Source organism: Lissotriton vulgaris, chromosome 2_1 (genome assembly GCF_964263255.1).
Source record: "Lissotriton vulgaris chromosome 2_1, aLisVul1.2, whole genome shotgun sequence".
NCBI lineage: Eukaryota > Metazoa > Chordata > Amphibia > Caudata > Salamandridae > Lissotriton > Lissotriton vulgaris.
This window is the reverse complement of record NC_141687.1, coordinates 1,456,717,943-1,456,734,017: the sequence shown is the minus strand read 5'-3', so window position 1 is coordinate 1,456,734,017 and position 16,075 is coordinate 1,456,717,943. Positions and strand designations below refer to the sequence as shown.

At 40.1% G+C, this 16,075-nt stretch overlaps 1 protein-coding gene across 1 annotated transcript in view; it reads right to left on the bottom strand.

Annotated features, from left to right (window-relative positions):
• The window catches only part of LOC147732751 (roundabout homolog 2-like), a 1,033,034-nt gene that overhangs the window by 830,982 nt on the left and 185,977 nt on the right, over positions 1 to 16,075 (bottom strand). The window contains exon 3 of the mRNA XM_086957318.1: positions 15,378 to 15,535. Within this exon, the coding sequence (XP_086813444.1) occupies positions 15,378 to 15,535 (158 nt within the window). The remainder of the gene's footprint in view (positions 1 to 15,377; positions 15,536 to 16,075) is intronic.

The window sequence follows — 16,075 nt, the reverse complement described above, 5'->3', positions numbered from 1 at the left end:
CGGACCTGGAGGGCTTTCCAAGTAAGATGCACTGTGCCAGTTCAACCGAGCTAGTACGATGCAACTGCATGGTTACGGACTTGGTTCGGCCGGACTTCCATAGCTCTCTATGGGAATTTGTGTACGGACACGCATGCAGGCTCCCATAGCAAAAACAGGGTGGGTAGGGAAAAGCGTACACATTGTGGCGGGCACCCTATTTTTCCTGCCACACTGTGCATTCTTGGATTGGGGGACCCATGCGCATGCCCTGTGACCGATTCGGAGTGCACCGGGTGAAGAGGGCCTGCTCGGGCCCCCAAAAGTCTGATTACGACAGCTGCTTACACTTGCGGAGACCAAGTCGATACAGCTGTCCGAATCGTGCATCATACTCACCCGTTCGGAATCCTGCTCCTTTGCTCGGCACGATTGGGCTCCGTACGAGTCAGATGGATAGATTCAGATTTGTAAACGATTCGGTTGGCGTGGACGCCATCTTTACATCATACTTTGTCATTTGTAACAGGGCGATTCGGATGGAAATATAGGCTCCGGATCGGATTTGCTTTTTACGAATCCCATTTGGAGGCCTTTCTTACGAGATCGGAATCGGCCCCTTTGTTGTAATCAGGCATTCCTAAAGCTGGAGCGCGGCAAAGGCACTCTCTCAGCTCCAGGAAGGCAAGTAAGCAACTGTTTTCCCAAGGTACCAGATCACTCACATCCTTGTGGGTCAACATCTGCAAAGGCTTTGCCATCAAAGAGAAGTACAGGATCCATTGTCGGCAGTTGCCAATCATTCGCAAAACATCCCGACTTCTTTCTGGGTAGTGGGCGGATTAATTTTCATGATCGCTTCCACTCGCTCTGGTGACACCTTCCCCTTGCCTTTCTCAATTCGATGACCAAGTACTAACTTCAGTCAGATAGTCTTGAAGTTTGCTCGCAGACACCTTATACCCATTACAACCAGGTGATTCACTAAGGCAATAGTATCATCTCTGCAAGCCTCTTATGTTTCAGATGAAATAAGGAGGTCATCAACATACTGTAGTAGCACTGAGTTTCAGGGCAAAATGAAGCTTTCGAGGATCTTCAAGACTTGATTGAAGATAGATGGACTTTCAGTATACCCTCGAGGGATGCGACGCCATGTTAAGACATGATTTTCCAGACGGAAAGCAAATACAAATTGGCTTTCCTCATGCAATGGAATGGAAAGAAATGCCTGACAAAGGTCAATCACAGTGAACCAGGCAGCTTCACAAAAAATCAGAAATGGGATCACAGATGAATTCGGTACCACAGGACAACATGTAATTACAATGCTATCCACCTTTCTAAGGTCCTGAACTATGCAGTATTTTCTGCTTGGTTTCTGCAATCCCATGATAGGTGAATAACTTGGATTTCCTATAATCTTCTTCAGAATGGCCTGCACAATCATGGACTTAATCACAGGTGTAATACCTGCCACAGTTTCTGGGGTCAGGTTGTACTGAGGCGTTCTCGGAAATTCTACATTAGGTTTGATTTGTATGCGGACTGGCTCAACTCCTCGAATCAGTCCGATTTCCGCCACCATGAAGTCCTATACCACTGGACAGACATTATCTCTCAAGTCCAGGAGCATGTTTTCTACTGTCAGTAAAATGGGTAGCACCAGTATCAATCAAGAATTTAATGGGATGACAATCTACATCTGCCTCTACATATGGTCCACTCTGGTCTACCTCTAAGACTGCTCCAAGAGTACATACAGTCTTCCTCCCCCCTCAGGCACCGTCACTGGAATGGGTCCTGATCAAATCCATCTAGGGCTTCCATAAGGGGTATCAGATGGTACGTTTGATTGCCCTTTGAGATTCTTGAAGGTTGCAGCACTTGCACTAACTGATTCTGACTCCCTTCTGCAATAATGGATATTGGCCTTGTGACTGTTGATAACTGATTTACGCTGTCAGACACTTGCACAAGTTCTCCCTTCTCTACCTGATTTGCTGGATTTAAGTGGCACTCGTGCTTCCACTGCCCAATTTTTTGACAAAAGTGACAGGTGGTTGTCTTTTTCAGCGTAGCAATGTCTATCCCGGCTTGGGATCTATAGGGACACTTCTCCCTCTTCCTTGTCCAGCTGAACCTAGTGTGCCCTGAACACCTCCTTGGACATTCCCTTCATTATGACCTAGAGTCCCTCCTGTTGCCTGTACCTGCTCTCCCTTTTGTGCATTTTACATTTGAACCAGCATTAGCTTTTCCTTTATTCTCATATGCTTGGAATCCACCTCAACACTGCAATATCTGGCATACCGTAGAATTTTGTCCATGGACTTCTTTTGCCAGCAGATGAAATGTTGCTGGATTTTGAGGCTGATTTCCGCTCTCAATCCTCTTATACATTGTGGGACAAACTGTCCCATGTCCTTGGGGTCAAGTGTATCTAATCCACTCTACTGCTTGAAGGCTTGCAAGAGCCTTTCATGATAGGCATGCACTGACTCTTTAGGTTCCTGGGTCGTTCAATCAATCTTACCCTTATGGTGCTGTTTTGGACTGCAATCATGAGATCACCTGATCGTACTTTTTCATAACCAAGGATGAAAAACCATGAGTTACATGATCCCTCTCTGGCTCAGCAGCAGGCAAATCAATAGCCATTTTACATGTAGACCATAGATCACTAGGAACCACAATCTCAAACAAAGCATTAAAGTCAATCCACAACACTTTCGAGATTTTAACAAAGCGATTGACTTGCTTGTACCATTCAGCAGCTTTCTACTTTAGCCTAGGAAAACATTTGTGAATGCAACTAGATTACTTCTACCGCAAGGGACATGCACATACCCTCCACTGGGCCCCTCTCGTAGTGGATACGCCTCAACTCCCGGTGTTGCCCCTCCTGGAGATGGTTTCTCTTGTCACTTTTCTAGCACTTTTCTTTTTAGACCACCTTTCCCCCACTTGTCAAGCATACTCCAAGCCCGTATTCCTATAACCAACTCTCGGATGTGTGTTTTCAATTCTGTCACTCTCCTTTCCTCCAGCTCCCGATCACTATAATTAAGCCTATGATTTCCCTGTCGCATTTTCGTTCGAGACAAGATTACTTCATATCTCTGGCCTAGTTCTGAAACTTCTTATTAGCTCGTCTCGCCTTGCGGGGGACATCTTTTGCTATAAACAACAGGTCATCTGGCTCATACGTCTCTAGTTTCTCTAAAGGTAGATTCCCACTGATGATCTCATCTACCTCAGCCTTCAACCTTACCACATCCAATAGTTTTGCCTTTACTGCAGCCTTGATGGTTCCCTGACTTGAAGTACTGTTCTGACCTTCCTCACTGTTGTTATGATCTCTCAGCCAAGTCTATAAATCTGTAGCATCTGAGACATGGTGATTTCTGGCAATTCCCTGACTGGCACTAGTTTCAGAAGTAGCACCCACTGGTCCCCTCACTGGTGTTTCTCACATCCTCAAGTCTGAGCTAGTGTTCACCATGGGTATGGATTGTATAGTACTGGAACCAATGCGTATCCCAAAGGATCAGCAGTGGCTGGTAAAGGGGTACTAGAGTCCATGGGCACTAGAAAAGGACCATTCCAGCTTGTGGTCCCTGATCATCCCAATCCAGTTCCTTCTGCCTGAACAGACTGTTGCTGACTAAGGTTTCACAATGAACTCGGGTCATACACAGAGACAACAGGACCAGTGGTTTACTGATACAACATAGACTCTCATAAAATCGAACTACAGAATTATTGAGTCAATGATATTGTTAAAAAAAATATCGACACACAACACACAAAATAGAACTGACACTAACATTGATTAAAAAATATTGTTTAAATAAATCTCCATGACAATATTGATGACAAAAATATAGAAAAAGAATATTGATAACATTAAAATAAAATGAAACACATCAAAAACATCGATACAAACAATATCAACACCACAATCATCAATAAAATACATATAAACTATATCGAAAATAACATTTAAGCATAAAAAAATACTATTTACGATAATACAATAAAATAACATATACCAAGTATTTTAGAAAAATACAAAAAACAATTATGACTTAATCACCTCAATTTAAACAAATTCATAAAAAAAATTACTAAACAAACAATAGAATATCAAAAATATACCAAAAATAACAAAATGACACATAAATATATATAATATATAAAAAAATATAACACATTTATTTACATTTAAAATGAAATAATAATAAACAAAATAGAAACAAACTAATAAACATAATAAACAATAAATAAATGACAAGGTAACAGCTAAAATATTTGAAAAACGTATCTCAACCAATAATTTTAAAACACACCAACACAAACCAATAGAAAATTCTAACTAATTAAACAAACACTATAAAAACAATTAAATAATTAACATAACATTTACAGTGTAATGGATGACCATGGAGGAAAAGCGAACCTTTGACAGAGAGAAGGCAAAACGGAAAACAACTACACCAAAAACTATTCCAAACATCCCACAATAAAGGCAAGCACAAAATCTAGGGGTCCATTATAAAAGCGGGCGGTCCACCGCCTGTATCGCGGTGGCAATCCGCCTGCCATTATCCACCACCCACCTCCTATTTCCCCCTGCCATATTACGATGGCGGGGGTTCCAAGGCGCACAGAAAGACCGTCCGCCGGTTTTCTGCTGGTCAAACAGACGACCGGGCGGAAAAGGGCTCAGATATGGTAGAGGTGTCTGCAAGACACTGCCATCCATATCTATTCTATTATTCTATTAAAAATATTTATACAGCGCACTATCACCATCGGTTTCTTGGCGCTCATGATGGGCGGCGGTGCAGGGCTTTCCGTGGTGGAGATTCCGCCATGGAAAGCCAGGCAGAGATCACTTTTGGGGGCCCGTTGCGGGTCCCCAGGGATTGGGTGTTGGGTGTGTACTTAGGGGGACGATGGCATGCACAATGTGGCAGGCACCGTGCGGTGCCTGCCAAGTTGTGCATGCAAATGCGCAACATGCATATATTGCATTATGGCGGGTGCTGCTTACAGCACCGCCCACCACAATGCAATGTATGCGGGATGCCAAAGCCACCGTGGCGGTGGCATCCTAAACTCCATGGCGAAACCGCCGCAACTATGGCAGTTGGTCCCGTTTCCCGGTACGGTCCACCCGCCATCGTAATAGGCCCCTTTGTAACTAAATAAATGAAAAAAGCGTGTAAAATATTATAGGATATGTTTCTTTAAATATAACAGATTAAACCTCACTAAAATTGCATCTAGAAAATTCAACAGAAAGATTTACCTACACAACAACCATAAAATATAACACAAGGGGTGTCATTAGGATAGCAGGCGGATCGCTACAACCCGTATGGTGGAGGCGATCCGCCCGCTAAAAACCACCGACCGCATTGAAATTTCCCCTGCCACATTACCATGGCAGGGGGACCCCGGTGGATGGAAAGAACGTCTGCCGGTTTTCCACCTGGTCAAAGACCCGGGACATGGCGGTCTGCCCGATTACAATGCCAGCATCAGCCAGCCTTTCTATGGTGGTTGAACCGCCATGGAAATCCTGGCGGAGGCTGGATTCGGGGGCCCGTTGTGGGCCCCCTCTGTGTTGGGGGAGTCAGTTGTACACTGGGGGCTAACCATGGTACCCCCCTACATTTCCATGCACAAGGTGGCAGGCACCCGTGGTGCCTTTCACGTTGTGCAGGGAAATGCACAATAAGGCAATTTAACATTGCGGCAGGTGCTGCAGCCAGCAGCACTGCTGCAATGTTAAATTGCTAGATGCGACCGCCACAGTGGTGGTTGCATTGTAATTAGGGGTGCGGGACTGCCGCCTTACAAGCAGGCACTACAGATCCCGCTACAATGGCAGGCGGACTCAAGTCCGCTCGCCATCGGAATCGGCCCCTAAGTAAGCAACAAACACCAGGCTCCCATAGACTTCAATGGGGGACCGAGCGACACAAGTCCGTCATCGCTGCAGCGCATCGTACTCTGTCTGTCGGAGCCCGAGTAGCTCAGAAAACTCTACGGGCGTGAGTCGGCCCTAGGGATTTCCAAGAGAGATCGGAATCAGGCCCTAAATAATATAAACAATCAAATTAACTAAAATTACAACGTAATTTTTAATTTTTCACACGATATACTTAACAACAACTTCACCCAAAACCCCCAAAAGAAACATTACATTCAGAAAAAATTACAAACTCAAGATAAGAGAAAAATATAAAACAAAGTAAGTATGTAAAATAACCAGCAAATAGACCTATTAAAAAACAATAATATGTTAAAAAACTATTTATTACTAACAAACACTTTACTCTTAACAGCTACTACAAAATTCAACAAAAAACAACATCAAGGAAAGAAACTTCACCAACTGCATTCAGTAAGTATTTTTTCTGTCAATTACATATATATATATATATATATATATAGACTAAAAAAGCAAAATAAACAAATGTACTAAAATGATAACGTTTCATATTATATTTCATAGATTACACTTCAATAAAAAGTCCACCTTAAAACAAGAAAGCAAGATTTGACTTACAAAATAGAGACAGAGGCAACTTTACAAAAAAATATTAAATTAAGTATGTATATAAATTAACCAACAAAAACAACAAACTAATTAACAAAATTAAAATACATTAAAAATCAAATATAACTAACAAATATTTTTCTCTTGCCAGCTTCTACAAACTACAACCTACAACAAATTCATCAATACAAAGTAGTAAGTATTGTTTTCTCTCAACTGAATAAAAATAGAAAGTAAATAAATAAAATGAGCCCATAAAATGTAACACTTTAATAACTATAACATCTTACTTTTAAACCAATAAGAAAATAAAACATGTGAATAAGCATCAACAATAAAAAAAAATCCATCAAGAAAACCAAATCAAAATACATGTAAGATTTCTTTACTGACATATAATTTATAAAAAATGTTTATTGTTCAAAATGGTCGAATTGATAAATATATATATACAAATATTCACAGATTAACCAAAAATGGCAGAGGGAGCAAAATTCATTACTTCACAAAAGGGGAAACTACTTCTCTGCTACATGGGCTACACCTACTCACAAGAGAAAATTAGTGGAAACAAAACACATTGGAAATGCAGTAAATATTACTTTAACTCTTGTTATGGGAGAGCCACTATGATAGACACCAATGTACTAAATGTCAAAGAACATAACCCTCCCCCCAATGTATCTGAAATTGGAGTTAGAGATGCTCTTGAGACAATCAGAGAAGCAAGTACCAGCTCACAACAAACAAATACCCAAAAAACTTTAAAACATGTTAACTAGAGTACCTGAACTTGTCACGGGACAACTACCATCTATCCCCACTGTGAAGACATTAATTTCCCAAACTAAAAGAGCTACAGCTCAAATACTACCCACCCCTTAGACTTTTGCTGAAACCTGAATACACCATCATTCACAAATATGAAAAATGTCTTCTCCATGACAATAAAAGTAATGAAAAACGAATACTCCTCTTTGCTTTGATTTTGAACAATCAATGATTCAATCAATTTTAAAAATATACCCACACACTGCAATACAAGGTTGCTACTACCACTTTAATCAAAGTATCTGGAGGAACCTATAAAAATCTACTTTAGGTATAGATGACGCCACCAATAGCAACTTTGCCTACCAAATTAAAAAATGAATAGCCTTGGCCTACTTACCAACAACTGAAGTAGCAAGCCCTTATAACCTAATTCTTGAAAGCCCCTTCTATCAGGCAAATGAAACTCAACTAACTCCATTCCTAGTCTACTTGGAAGATACTTGAATGGGAAGGCTACATAGGTCAGGACACTGTAGGCAACCCAAATTCCAAATACCTTGGTGGAACCTAAATGATAGTACTCTAGCTCAAAATGCAAAAACAAACAATGCAGTGGAAATATGGCACAATACCTTCCAAGCCACAATAGGAAGAGGACAACCAACCTACATAAACTTATAGAAGCTATCAAAAAAGAACAAAGGGGCTCATAACGATGGCGGAATGATTGCCACCGCTGGGCCAACGGTGGCAATAATTCTGCCATCGTAAGGAAATTTACCCACCGCCATATTAGGATGGCGTTGGTTATTGCGGTGGGCACAAAGTCTGTCCGACACTTTTCCTCTGGTGGCAATTGTCACGGTGCTGGGCCTCTAATATGGTGGCAGTGCCTAGTAGGCACCGTCCGCCATATTAGGATCAGGGTGGGGTATAGGCCCTTCCATGGCAGGGATTGGCATTGGGGGCCCGTTGCGGGCCCCCTCTGGGTAAGGTGGGGGGGTGCACCGGGGGACCAGCAGCACTGTTGGCAATGGTAAAAGGCCAGGATGCGGCCACCATACTGGTGGGCGTATCCTAATTGGGCCGGTGGGACTGCCGCACGTCTGGTGGGTAGACTGATGTCCGCCCGCCATCTTAATGAGCCCCAAGCTATCAAAAGCAATTCCTAACTAAAATAGGCCCTAAACTAAGTAAACAAACTAAAACAATATCTACAACACAAAACTAGACTATTTGGAAACATCAAAGGGCTAGAATACTTTGACATGATAACTAAATCTATACTGTAAAAAAACAACAATACTAAACACCATAAGCATTTTAAATTTCCAAACATTTAAACAACACATTTTTTTTAATTAATAATTATAACTATGTCGTATAAAATTTAAAAAATAACACAAATAAATATGACATATTATAATTATTAAAATAAAATATACAAACAAATCAATGTAATAAAAGACATTTCCCACCCATAATAATAAAAAATACCTTACAGTTATGTAGCAGTAGACGATCCAGTAAATCCAATAAATACATAGAAGATAAATGGAAAAACAAATCCATCCAAAAAGAGAACCCCAAAAATATGCAAAAAAACATCTGTAGAAAAAAGAATCCAACGACGCAATCCAATCCTCTCAAAAATGAAACTCTAAAAAACCCGAAAACGAGTGTAAAAAAACGCAAACATTTTACTGTAGAAAAAAGCTCCAACAACGCAATCCTCTCATTATCGAAACCCTCAAAAACCCAGAAAATGGCTTAAAAAACGCTCTATCAAACCCAAAAAGATAAAAGGAAATGTAAAATAACTTGTTTTAAATAAAAAAAAAACACATTTTCCCTTGTCGACACCACCATCCGGAAAATCTGTAAATAAACTAAAAGAACACTCATCCACAATAAAACATACAAACCCACAAATATTAACATTAACAATAAACACAAAAGAACACAATTAAACAACACATAAATGACACTACATAACACTGTATTCCAAGACTACGGCAAACACATAAAACACTAAACTACCAAAACAACACCTAACTACACCAAAGATTAAAAAATAAGGTTCTCACAAACCTAACTGCACTACAACTACCTCACCCCTACCTCAAAACTACGTTAAAAGTTAATTAAATAAAACTTACCTTAAGGGAAAAATGCAGCTTCCACCGCGAGTTTCCGTCTTCCCAAATGACCTAAAAACAAAACAGATGCATAGAAAAGTGAGGAAACTAGAAAAAAATGACAGCGTAATAACATTTTTAAAAGACTTTCTTCTCATAGAAAAGAATGGAGAAATAATATTAAAATGCAAATAAATAAATGTATATTTTTATATGGTGACATTTTTTATAAATGATCCAAAAATATTTTTTTAAGTTAAATAAATAATAAACAATAAAAAGGTACTATTCCTAACTCCAAAACCAACAAAACTCAGGGAAAGTGATGGAATTAAACATAATAAACTACTACTCCAACTCCAAACAAAATAAACTCTGGGAAAGTGCTGGATAATAAAACATAATAAATTACTATTCCAACTTCAAAACTAACAAAACTCAGGTAAAGTGCTGGATAAAAAACCTAATTTGGGGGCTCATTATGATAGCGGGTGGACATCAGTCCGCCCGCAACCATAACGGTGATGGGACCGACCGCCAAACATGCAGCGGTTCCACTGGCCAAATTATGATGTGCCTGCCATACTGGCAGGTGCATCCTGTCCTGGCCTTTTGCCACTGCGGACAGTGCTGCTGGCTTCAGCACCGTCCACAATGGTAAAAGGCATGCACAGCATTCCCCTACACTATGTGGCAGGCACCATGCAGTGCCTGCCTCTTGGTGCAGGGAACTGCAGGGGATACCATGGGTATCCCCCAAAAGCACCCCCACCCACCCAGGGACCCGCAACGGGCCCCCAAGCCAATCCCCACCAGCCTTTTAATGGCGGCATCAACGCCATGGAAAGGCCTTTAACCAACCTACATCATAATATGGCTGGCGGTGCCTGCTAGGCACCGCCACCATATTACTGGCCCAGCTCCGCCCGGCTGGCTATCGTAACGATTGCCGACTGGCAGAAAGTGGCAGACGGACTTTGCGTCCACCGAAATACCCACCGCCATCATAATATGGTGGGGGGTATTTCACTATAGGATGGCGTAGCAATCACCACCACCGACCCGGCGGTGGTGATCGTTAAGCCATCCTAATGAGCCCCTAAATTACTAATCCAACTCTAAAACCAACTAAACTCAGGGAAAGTGTTGGATAATAAACAAAATTAAGGGGCCAATTACGATGGCAGACGGACTCGTGGTGGTGACCTCGACCGTCCGTAATACCACACACCACATTAAGATGTGACCACCGCCATGGCAGTCGCATCTTGCATCTTTAACATTGGGGCGAGTGCTGCTGACAGCAGCACCGGCCGCAATGTTGAAAATGCATGTTGTTCATTACAGTGCACAATGTGGGCAAGTACCACACGGTCCCCCTAGTGCACATACAACCCCCATTGGGAGCATGCAACGGCCCCCGAACAGGATCTCTACAAGCCTTTTCATGACGGTGTAGCCATCATGGAAAGGCTGGCTCACAGCCTGCATTATAATATGGTGGACAGTGCCTGCTAGGCGCTGCCACCATTTGATTCATGCAGACCGATCCGCCAGGTATTCAGTCGCAGTCTGGATCCCCTGCCATCATAATGTGGCTGGGGGAAAATCGCAGTCTGATGGCGGAAGGACCACCACCGCATGGCTGGCGGTGGCGGTGCTTTCGCCATCGTAATTACCGCCTAAATTACTATTCCAACTCCAAAACCAACTAAACTCAGGAAAAGTACTGGATAAAAAACATAATTAAGTTACTATTCCAACTCCAAAATAACGATTTTTTAAAAATAATATTTTAATTAATAAAGTAATAATATTTTTTTACATTTTTTTTTATTAAATTACAAAAAATATAGAAAAATATACTCAAGCATTAGTATAACCTAAAAATGTTAACACATTTTCAAATTGTACTTTTAAGAACAATTTAATTTTAAACATTAAAAAACTATTCCCTTACCTAATCCCCTATAAAAACATCACATTACTAAATTCTTTCAAAACAATTCTAAAACAATATTTAAATATTTACAAACAATATTTTCAAAATGACTCCCCAACCTAATACACTATAAATACAACATCCCACTTCTAAAAGTTTACAAATGTTCTAAAATATTTAAATTTGAATCCCAAATTTTATAATTACTACTCATCCTTATCCTCTACTAATCCAACATCACACAACTAAATATTTCAATTATTATTTAAAAATTTTACAAATAGATTTACATTTTGTTTTTTAAACTTCTCCCCACCCTTATCCCCTACATAATGTCCTGCTCCTAACACTTTAAAAAAAAATATTTAAAAAAATATTAAAATATCTACAAACAATATTTTCAAATTACTCTCCACCCTAAGCCACTATAAATACAACATTCCCACTAATAAAACTTAACAAAATTTCTAAAATATGAACATTTTAATCCCAATTTTTTAAATGAATCCACATCTCTATTCCCTATAAATCCACCATCACACAACTAAATGATTCAACGTTTTGTTAATTAAAATAATTAACATTTTTATTTTTTAAATTACTCCCCACCCTTATCCCCTATAAACCCAACATTCCGCTCCTAAAACTTAGTTAATAAAAAAGGAAACAAACATTTTAACATATTTTTTATTTATAAAACATATAACTAATACTAAATAATAATAAAACACCACGTTAAACAAACAAAAATTGATATAATTTACAACAGTATTTTTGACATCGATATTTACAATATCAATACTTCTGCATAACATAAAAATCGATATTTTTAACAACGAAAAAACGTACCTCGATATTTTGCACCATTGATATTCTTGACTCGATATAAATGCAATTTGATATATCCATGTAGATATCCTATCTCTGCATTGGTGGCCAATACTATAAGAGCTTCCAGTCACAGTGAAGCAGAGTGGACTCAGTTTTGTTCCATGCCTCTTTAGGCAGACACTCCTGTCCCCCCTCCTACTGCAGATATGCATCCCACAACTCCTGTGCTGGGACCTGTTAGAGATGCTGACACACTCTCTGTGTTTCCTGTATGTGCAGACTCTTGCCTTCTCTCCTCTGAATGTGGATTGTAAGATGGAGGCAGCTCCGATAACAACCTATCCAACAAGCTGACTCGTATCATTTCTATTTCCCTTTCTATTCCGAGTCTGAGAATCTCCCTCTACTACCAGCATTGGGTTGAACCTTTCTCCTTTGACCGAATACCACTCTCCATCTGTGCGTCCCATTGTGCTTCCTGACTTACCCTCAAAGCTTTCCTTATCTTCTCTTGGTGTATTTTCCTGTTCTTTGCATGTGCTGGCCGTATCCATGTGTCTAGTGCCTCAAACTGTGTTGGTCTAGGAAAAGGGTGCAGCGCAAACATCACTCCTCTTAACTGATGCAACATGTTCAACCGAAATGAACAAAAACATGGAAATGACACTTCCCCCTCTTTTTCAGTGAATTTGTGCAAATATTGAAGACAAATTATAGTATGGAATCCTGCTATTGTCGCCATATAGTGTGCTGGAGTACCCTTGGGTGGCACTTCTCCGCCCACTTGTATAGCGACTCCCTGATCACCCCTGAAAAAATTCCACAACACCCTAAAACATTGCATGATTCAATTGTAGGTTATCCAATGTGTACAATGAACAATATTTTTCCCAAAACCAACTTACTGATGACTACCAACCAATCTCAGCATGGCGATACACCAACCAACATAATGCAGCGTGGCACACTCTGATTTCACCTTCACTCCTCACAGCGGCTCACCCTCCTTCATAATTTCTCAGTACAGATTCACTCACACAATAGTCTTAAACTCCCTAATTGTCTTCCATCTAAAAGGATTGATAAGAATTCCCACACAGCAACCCTCAACCTGGGCTGGTCGCTCGAATCAGTATAGTTCACTTCTGTACACAAGGTTTACTAAACAGTCCCAATACATACCATTCACACAAAGTTCCATGTCTAAGGTAGAATTGTTGATGACGTCTCATGACAACTCCTCAGTTCTTCAGTCAGACAATCACAATAACTTGGTGTCTTCTACTTCATTTAATATATCCTGGGATCTTAGGTCACTTGGGAACCTGAAACTCAACTCTCAATCCATGGACCACGTCCAGCCCGAAACCACATTCATTCGACTCTCACACCAACTCCGCCAGACATAACACAATCAATTATTTCCCACAATCTAACATATGACACATCCCTATTAATATACCTCCATTTGCTGCACTATCAATCTCTGGCCCCTCTCCATTCTTGATCATTGGACTCTATTTTGGTGCTCTGGGGTTCAAGGGTCTCCTCTTTTATAGACTAATTCTGGATTCTCCCCTCTCTTCATGTACAAACCATCCTCAGCTACCAACTGAAAGGGCCAGGTCCATAAGTTCTAGATCGGTTCTAGAGCTTAAAACCGATGGTCCTTTTTAGCAGCATGTAAGTGTAGAGGGGAGAAAATCGTTAATAATGTCCATCAATTCAACAAAAATTTCTCTGGACACATACTAACTACAGACAACTACGTAAGGTTTGTTAATTTATTACAAAGCCAAAAATAACTGAACATAGAGACACCTCAAGATGAGAGTGTAAAAATACATTGGAATTAACATAAAGACAAATCTGCAAATAAAATTGAGTCGGTGCAACAAGCACATAAAAAAATCAACTCAAGAAATAGGATGCAGAGGATCTGAAAACATGAGTCCAAATTTCCCTGCTTTGAGGATTGATGAATGTAAATCCTCAATCTATCCCCTACACTAGCACTAAAATGCCATCCAGTCTTCAGCATCCTCAGGGAAAGAAATAGAAGGTGTCAGCACGTGGAGTCTTCCTAAGAAGTCTCTACCTTAGATGGGTCAAATAGCATGAAGCTATTGAGATAGAGCTCGTTCTGAGATGCTCTCTCTCTGAAGGGATAGAAGAAGTGGACTGCTTTCCCTATTTGCAGGTCACACCATCAGCTCCGAACACAGCCTCATTGGTACTTTTCCATGAACTGTAACAATTGTAACAATTTAACTTTGATTCCCAGGCCTTCTTTGTTGTGAAAATACAACTGTTCTTCTTATTGGGTTTAGCTTGCAATGTATCTCCTTTTCTCCTTGCCTGACTAATAAAACAAAGGCAGTATTCTAGCTACCAAGGGTGATTCTACCACCTGCAACACAAACGTGAGAAAGAATCAAATCTGCAGCAAACATGAAATTCAAACTGTTAATTCTAAAGCGAGCGCTCCCAGGGAAATGCATTTCAGGCCTACAGGATTTAGCTAAAATAGGCAAAATGGTGCATGAGCTTTACAAAAGCGCATAAGAAATAAGGCACAATTTGGTTAATATTCCTGCCTACATATAAAAGGACACAGTTAATAAACACATTCATTTGATAATGAATGGTTGTCAGTTGCACAACACAAATTCCTCACGTTAGTGTTTGCTGCTAGTTACATTTACTCTCTACTTTTATTCTTCAAGTTTACTATTCAATGGCCTAAATACATCACATTTTACGCTATTAGATTTCAAGATACTACCACTTTATGTTAACAAGACAAAGGGTTATATGCAGGTGCGCTCTATAGGTGTGATTATAATCAGGGCTTTAATCTCTAGAAAGTTCAGTCTAACATGAATTTGTTGAGTAGGAAACAATGACCTTCAACTTCAAGTTGTGGTGAACTAGGTGTAAAACCTGAGACTGGGTATGAGCTGTAAAACTAGGTGCTTGGCAGACTTAATGGACAGGGTGGTCTGTATACACCTAAAATCTGAAGCATTTTTAAAAGAGACACTCAATTATAAGTTGAAAAACAAAATATCAAAATTGCTCAGCCAAATCTTGCTAAGCATTAAATGTTAATAACATCACAATTTCTACTTGAACATACTGTGATTCCTTCGTCCTTGTCAGAGATTCTGATATTATTCTTCTTCCAAGAAATGGTGGGTTCTGGATGTCCTCGTGGAGGTATACACTCCATAACTGCTGGCTCTCCTGCTACCACTACCACATCACTAGGAGTCTGACGAAAATCATCTCGCAGGACTGTAAGAAAAGGCCACATATCAATCACTATATGCTAGATTGTCTAGGAGAAACATAGAATTCAACAGAGAAAATTATGTACTTAACATAAATATGGTTTTACCCAGAAAGCTACTACAGCAGAAATAAACATGCTTTTGTTCATATGTCATTTTTTTCTTGTGGGTTAAAAACTACTTTTGTGAGTATAATGAAGTATAAAGGCAGCCACTAGAAATGGAATGCAAATTTGGTGTAACGGTGGAGAGGGATTCTTGCTAGGCTGATGGAGACTCCTGAAGGTTGGAAAGACACATGGTAGGCTTAACTGCATTGGGTAAACCCCAGAAACAGCATGCATTTGATGCAGCGGAAGCGGTGGGGGGTCTTGTAAAAACCCACACCAACTTTGACAATACCTAAGGAATCGTAAATACTATAATTACGGGCTCATAAGTCCTTATCATTTCTTCTAGGAACAGCAATATCAAAGGTCCTCCAATGGATCTTTGGTAGAGCTAAAATGGACTAGTAGTGGAGAAATAAGAGAACTATTCCTTC